The following is a 7,561-nucleotide window of genomic DNA, read 5'->3' on the forward strand; positions in this document are numbered from 1 at the left end:
ATAAGGTACATTTTACACATTCTAAGACATTTTGACCGAAAGCTAGCATTTTCAGTTACGATTCAGTTACGCATTTCTTTGAACATTGACCTTACGGTGTTCTGCGACGAGAAGTGTTTGGTGTTTCCTGTTCAATAGCTGACTTGATCGTTGGAGTGCAAACGGCCGCGAGGGCGCCATTTGTCTCTCTGTTTCAGGTGTTCACGACAGAGGAAGGAGAACGTTGGAACAGAAGCAAAGGAATTCTTAGAGCGCGGTTTGTAGAGACGCACGAAGGTGTTCTAGTCAACCGGCGGGAACATTTGGCGCCCATCGTGGGGCTTGGTCTAAAACATCTGTCCCACAGCAAGAAGGAGAAGATTCAGTGAGAGTTGTGGAAATTCGTCAAAGTTTTTCAAGATTCTTGAAAGGTTCGTCAAGAATCCTCAAGGTTTGCTCAGATTCACCGAAGAAAGTTCCAAGATTCGATAAAACAGTTCAAGATTCGCCAAGAAACATCCAAGAATGAGGAATACTAGGCAGAGTTCTACGGCGCATGTGGGAGGTGGGAGTTTGACCTTGCAGCAGGTCATGGAAATGATGCAGGGCCTCTAGGAGGCTATGGCGGCGTCGAAGGCGGAGCAGGAGCGTATTTAGTTGGACCTTGCGGCGTCGCAAGCAAGGAATGAGGAGTTGCACCGCACCAACGAAGAGTTGCGTCGTGGGTTACGCAACCAGGCTGGGAGTCGCGAAACAGAGGAGCAAGAGTGCACAGCGCCTCCCAGGGAGTTTCCTATGCCTTTCTCACAAGCAATCATGGATGTTGCTATCCGTGCCACGTTTGTGGGGTCGAAAGCCACATTCACCGGGATGGAGGATCCAGAGGCGCACCTCATAGCATTCAATACTCAAGTGATGCTAATTGGCGGTTCCAACGCCGTCAGATGTAAGTTGTTCATGAGTACGTTGGTGGGAACGGCGATGGAATGGTTCATCAGCCTTCCAGATGGCCACGTGACTTCATTCACACAGCTGTCGAAGCTGTTCAGGGAGCAGTACATAGCGAATCGTGCTCCCCCACCCAACTCCTATGATCTCTTCGACGTAAGGCAGTATCAGGGGAAAACGTCGAAAGAGTTTGTTAATCGCTTTGGGGCACAGGTGGTGAGGGTCAACACCACGGATGAGTCGATGATAGTCCATGCGTTCAGAAAGGGAATCTTCCCTGGACCTTTCAGCGAGTCGCTCATCAGAAGTCGCCCCAATACTTTCGCTGAGATCAGGCGTCGTGCGATGGCACACATTGCAGCGGAAGGTGAAGTAAATGAGAAGCGCGTGAGCATCGTTCCCGTGTGTCCACTAGTTTCGTCGTGCGCACAGCCCATGAGGGTGAACGAGGCCGCGACGGGGAAGAGGGGTCAAGGAGGAAAGCGTCCCTACGAGCCAAGGAAGCCCCAGGCTAAGGGGTGCTCGGAGGAGAATAAGCCGGCGAGGCACAACTTTATGGTGGAGTTGAAAGACCTGATCGTTGTGCCCAACATAGCGGACAAGTTGAAGATGCCTATGAAGACTGATAAGGTGTTGGGACCACACAAGGATGCATGGTGCGAGTTCCACCAGGCGTTTGGTCATCCGATAAACAACTGCTTGGCGTTGGGGCATAAGCTGGATGAGCTTGTGAAGAGCGATTTCTTGAATGATTACCTGGCGGGGTCATCAGGGACCGAGGCCTTGAAGACATCAACAGAGGACCAAGCCCACGAGATGCCCATCCACGGGGAAATCCACACCATCTCAAGTGGATTCTCGGGTGGAGGGTGCACTACCTCTCAGCGCAAGAGGTACGTGCGTTCGGTAATGTCAGTAGCAGAACAGGTGGCAAACGACTCGCTCGACGTCGACCTCACGTTCACGAGGGCTGATCTTCGCGACGCCGTTCCACATGATAATGACCCCGTGGTGATTTCGGTTGTAACCGCGGGGAGGAAAGTACACCGAGTGCTGGTAGACCAGGGCAGTTCGGCAGATGTAATGTTCTAGCCTATGTTTAATAAGTTGCAGTTGTCTCCTGACCAGCTTAAGCCATACATGGGATGTTTGTATGGTTTTGCGAGAGATCAAGTGGAGGTGCGTGACTATTTGGAGTTGAGGATGACCTTTACAGATGGCTCCGCATCTCGCACAGAAAACATGAGATACGTAGTGATAAACGCCCACTCGACGTACAACATCTTGTTGGGAAGCCCGACCCTGAATCGGCTGAGCATGGTGTCCTCTACACGCCATATGAAGTTGAAGCTGCTCGATCTTAGTGGAAAGGTGATCGTGATCAAATCCGATCAGCAAGAGGCCAAGAAGTGCTACGAGAATTGTTGGGTTTAATAGTGCCAAAGTTCAAGAGGGGGGGTGAATTGACCTTTTAAAACTTCTTCGCAGAAACAGTGTTTAATCCAGTTTTACAGAAAATAAATCGATTTATGTAAAAATGAACAGATTTATTTCAGCACTGTTTTTTGTTTGAAAACGCTTTTAATACAGCAAGGTTAATCACAAGACTATGCAGTGAGAATTTCCAGCAGCACACACACAGATATCAGATTTGAAGAACAGTGAAACACAAAACTGCAAGTTTCAATTTCAAGCAAGTGATTAAGGTACAATTGATAGTATGCTAGTTAATTGAGTGACCTTTGCAAACAAGCTGTTCCTGTGACTTTTAACAGACTATGAATGTTCTTCTTGATGTTAAGCAATTTTCCAGAAATTAAGAACACTTAATCACAGAACAGCAAGCTTTAATTTTAAGCAATTGTTTAAGGTTCAATTAATGACGTTGACAGTTTTCTTGAGCAACCTATCACAGTCAATCTGTTCCAGTGGCTTTTAGCAGATTTTATATGTTCTTATCAGATTAAAACAGCTTTTTCAGAAATCAAGAACAGTATGCACTGTGCCCAGAAAGAACAGATTTATTTTCAATTGAACAGATTTATTTCTTTGCTGTTTTATCAATTATGCAGAAACGAAATTGCAGAGAGAGAGAGAGAATGAACACAAGCAATTATACTGGTTCACTCAACCTGAGCTACATCCAGTCTTCACCAACAACAGGTGGAATTCACTAACACACAGTACAATCAAGTACACTTCCCACTGTTCTTGAAACCTAGAAGAACTTAGGTACTCTTGCTGAAAAAACCTATTTCAGCACTCATACACACACATCCACTCTCCAAGAACACCTATCAAGAAGAGGATTCAACCAAACTATTACAAGTAATAAGAAGTGAAACGACTACACCTGATTGAGGATACACAGATCTGCCTTAAACCAGTAGGCAAGATTGCTAGAACAGTAGCTGCACCTCACACCAAGCTTTTGGAACCAAACCAAGAACAAGCACTTTGTGATTTTTGAAATCTTTGAAGAACAAATGCTAATCCTTGAAAACACTTAACTCTCTGTTGTTAAAACTTGTTTTTTGCAAATGTATAAACTGTTTGAATCGTTATTAAACTCAGAAAACAAGTTTGCATTTTATAGAAAGCCAGCTTATAACAGAATTTTGAAAAACAGTTAAAGCTGTTATAAAATGAACAGATTGAAAATAAAATAAACTGATTTATTTTCAAAAGCAGTTAGAGAATCTGTTAAGTGAGGAGACTTAGTCAACCATTCTGGTGCTGAGATAAAACTGAAAAATGTTTAAGTATGATATGGCACCAGAGGCAAAAAAGAATCTATTCATTTACAGATGAACAGATTTATTTTTCAAAACGAAAACAGAGGAAGTTTAACTATTTGAAACTCAGTCGTTTTGAAAAGAAGAAGACTTAGTCAAAATACCTGATGCACAAAATCCAATTTTTACAAGACTTTAGCCAAGGCATTAGTGAAGAAAATGAATCTGTTTATTTAGAAAAGAACATATTTATTTTTATGCAGTAAAACGTGTTTTTGTATAAAACATGTGCAAAACAGTTTTAGAAAGCTTATGCTTGTTCTTAACACATGGCCAGTGGTTATGAGGTGAGATACTCAGCAAAAAGCTACTCTTAGACAACCTCTAAGCACTAACTAAGACACACTTAAAGCAAAGCAAAAATACATGGAAAGTACATAAATGTCTTCATCAAACACTACATACAAGTCTTCATCAAACACAATCTTGAAGGGGCAGCAACCATCTTCAACAAGAATAACCTCAAAACGAAGAGGGGCGTGTTCATGGTAGTGGAGCGCCCATCCATGGGGAGGCGCCCATGGACGAGGACCGTGTAGGCTTGGCCCGCACAGAAAAATCTCGGGAGAGGAAACTTGAGCCAGCTGAGAACGTTGTGGAGAGGCAGATTGGTGGTAAGACGTTCAAGTTGGGTAAATCGCTGGACCAGGAGGAACAAAACCAGGTGGCAGAGGTGATATCTCGTCATCTGGACGCCTTCGCATTGTCTGCCTTGGACATGCCAAGTATTGACCCGGATTTTCTATGCCACCGCCTCACCATGGACCCCAAAGTCCGACCCGTGCGCCAGACAAGAAGAAAGTTTAACGAAGAAAGGCGGCTGGTCGTACAGGAAGAGACGAGGAAGTTGTTGAACGCCGGCCACATCAGGGAGATCCAATATCCTGATGGTTGGCCAATGTGTTCTTGGTGAAGAAGGCCAATGGGAAGTGGAGGATGTGTGTAGACTTCACTGACCTCAACAAGGCGTGCCCAAAGGATTCGTACCATTTACCAAGCATCGACGCGTTGGTAGACAGCACATCGGGCTGCAAGATGCTCAACTTTTTGGATGCATTCTCCGGGTACAACCAGATCAAGATGCACCCCCGCGACGAGTGCAAAACGGCGTTCATGACCGAGACGTCCTGCTACTGTTACACAGTGATGTCGTTCGGCCTGAAGAATGCAGGCGCCACCTATCAGTGGTTGATGGATAAGGTCCTTGCACCCATGTTGGGAAGAAACGTGCAGGCCTACGTAGATGACATGGTGGTGACCTCGCAGGAGAGAGGACAACACATAGCTGATTTGGAAGAGCTGTTCGCTACAATAGCCAAATATCGTTTGAAGCTAAACCCCAAAAAGTGCGTATTCAGAGTCGAGGCGGATAAATTCTTGGGGTTTCTACTCATCGAGCGTGGGATAGATGCGAACCCAGAAAAGTGTGCGGCGATCCTCGCCATGAGGAGCCCTGCCTCGGTGAAAGAAGTAAAACAGCTGACAGGGCGGATGGCGGCCCTGTCCAGATTCGTATCTGCTGGAGGTGACAAGAGCCACCCCTACTTCCAGTGTTTAAGAAGAAACAGTCGGTTCGTGTGGACTGAGGAGTGTGAGGCGGCGTTCCTCAAGCTAAAGGAGTACCTGGCCGCTCCCCCTGTATTGTGCAAGCCACAGATGGGTGTGCTCCTCCGGTTGTATTTTGCTGTGAATGAGAGGGCGATCAGCTCAGTCGTTGTTCAGGAGTAGGACTAGAGGAAAAAGCCAATATACTTCGTGAGCAAGGTGTTACAAGGGCCAGAGGCGAGGTATCAAGTCTTAGAGAAGGCATCACTGGCCGTGGTGTTCTCGGCCAGGAGGCTCCGTCATTACTTCCAGAGCTTCATGGTGGTAGTGATGACGGACCTCCCTATCTGGAAAGTGCTGCAGAAGCCAGACGTGGCAGGGAGGATGGTACGCTACGCAGTGGAGCTATCAGACGCATGGATGACGCCCTATAGGCGCTACCTTGCCGATGGGATACTCCCAGTAGAGCTCGATGAAGGAAAGAAGGTAAAGAGAAACTCCGCAAGGTACACCCTCGTTGACGGAGCATTGTTCAGGCATGGGTTCACACACCCGATCCTGACGTGTGTGAGCGAAGATCAGTGTACGAGGATAATGGCTGAGCTCCACGAGGGAATTTGTGGGAGCCATGTTGGAGGTAGGTCTTTAGCGTTGAAGGTTGTACACGCAGGGTATTACTGGCCGACAGTAAGAGAAGATTGCGTGAGGTACGCCCAGCGGTGCAAGCAGTGTCAGCAGCACGCCGACTGACACAAGGCGCCACTAGAAGAGTTGAGGTCCATCTATAGTCCGTGACCCTTCCATACGTGGGGAATCAACATTCTGGGACCCTTTCCGTTGGCAATAAGACAGATGAAGTATTTTTGATAGTGGCCATCGAATACTTTACGAAGTGGATTGAAGCTGAGCCGGTAGCGCAGATCACGGCTCACAAGGTACAACATTTTGTGCGGAGAAATATTGTGTGTCGCTTTGGCGTACCAAGGCGTCTTGTCTCCGACAATAGTACATAGTTTGCAAGCCAGCTGTTGGGCAAGTTGTGTAAAGAGGTCGGCATACAGCAGGTGTTCGCGTCCGTCGAGCACCCCCAGACGAACGGGCAGGTGGAGTCTGCTAACAGAATCTTGCTTAGAAGATTGAAGAGAAGGCTTGAGAAAGCTAAGGGGACCTGGGCGAAAAAGGTTCCCAGGATAGTGTGGGCTTACCACACCACGCCTCAATCCTCCACTAAGGAGACGCCTTTTAGCCTGGTGTATGGATCGGATGCGATGATCCCGGTAGAGATCGACGAGAGCTCGCCACGTTTTCAAAGTTTTGTGGCCAAGGAGTCTAACGAGGAAAGGAAGGTGAATCTGGATTTGTTGGACGAGGTCAGAGAGGAGGCAAGGATCAAAGCCAAGGCATTGAAGAGAAGGGTGGAACACCAATACAGTTCCAAGATAAAGCCCCGACAGTTCCAAGTTGCTGATTTGGTAATGCGGAAGGCTCATCCGTACAAACTGGAGAACAAGCTGTCTCCTAAGTGGACTGGTCCCTTTAGGGTAACCGAGGCCTTGGGGAACGGGAGAATTGAAGGTCCGCGCACGCCTGTCTCGTTGCAGATTGTTTGACAGTAAAGTTAAAAGATGAAAGGGCGTGCTACCTATAGTTCGAGAAAACAAAGCTACTCGAAGTAAAGAACGAAGTAAGCATCAGAAGCGTTATTAGTATAGGAAGCAAGTAAAAATGCAAGCAAAAATAAGCAAAGCAGTTAAGTTAAAAGTGTGAGATACATTCAAAATGTGAAAGGTTCTTAAGAATACAATTTTTTAACACAAAGCTAAGCAGCATCATGTGGAAGGCTCCTTGGCACGATTTCTCCTTTGACGACGTGGTTCGCTGTAGCAAAGGGCGAAGTGTCCATCTTAGGATGTTTGAAAACAACCTGAGCCAGGGTATCTTCAAACCCAGCGGCGTAGGCGTCCGCAGCGTCGATGAGTTCTGTCTCGACCTTTTTGAAGCCCTCAACTTGGGCATCCATCTCTTTCTCAGCTTGGACAAGGGCTTCAGCTTTATGTGAAAGCTCTTGTTTGATCTCCTCAAAGCTTTTGGCCTGCTCAGCTAGCTCAACCTTGATGTTCTCAAGGGCCTCAGTTTGTGCAGCCAGTTCCTCTTTGGTTTTTGCTAAAGCTTCAGTCTTTTCCACGAGCTCGGCTTCAACCTTGTTAGAATGTATGACTTTAAACTAGAGGGGGAGGGGGGGGGGGGGGGGGGGTGGGGGGGGGGGATGAATGGTTTAAAGAGATTTTTCGCAA

The 7,561-nt window shown here is 46.9% G+C and overlaps 1 protein-coding gene across 1 annotated transcript; it reads left to right on the forward strand.

The window, feature by feature from the left end:
• The first annotated feature begins 795 nt into the window (after positions 1–795).
• LOC137834126 (uncharacterized) lies at positions 796–2,019 on the forward strand. The gene has a single exon (XM_068642189.2). It carries the CDS (start codon positions 796–798, stop codon positions 2,017–2,019), a length of 1,224 nt encoding a protein of 407 aa, XP_068498290.2.
• Positions 2,020–7,561: the final 5,542 nt, after the last annotated feature.

The sequence above is a fragment of the Phaseolus vulgaris genome, chromosome 5 (genome assembly GCF_051622355.1).
Source record: "Phaseolus vulgaris cultivar YP4 chromosome 5, ASM5162235v1, whole genome shotgun sequence".
NCBI lineage: Eukaryota > Viridiplantae > Streptophyta > Magnoliopsida > Fabales > Fabaceae > Phaseolus > Phaseolus vulgaris.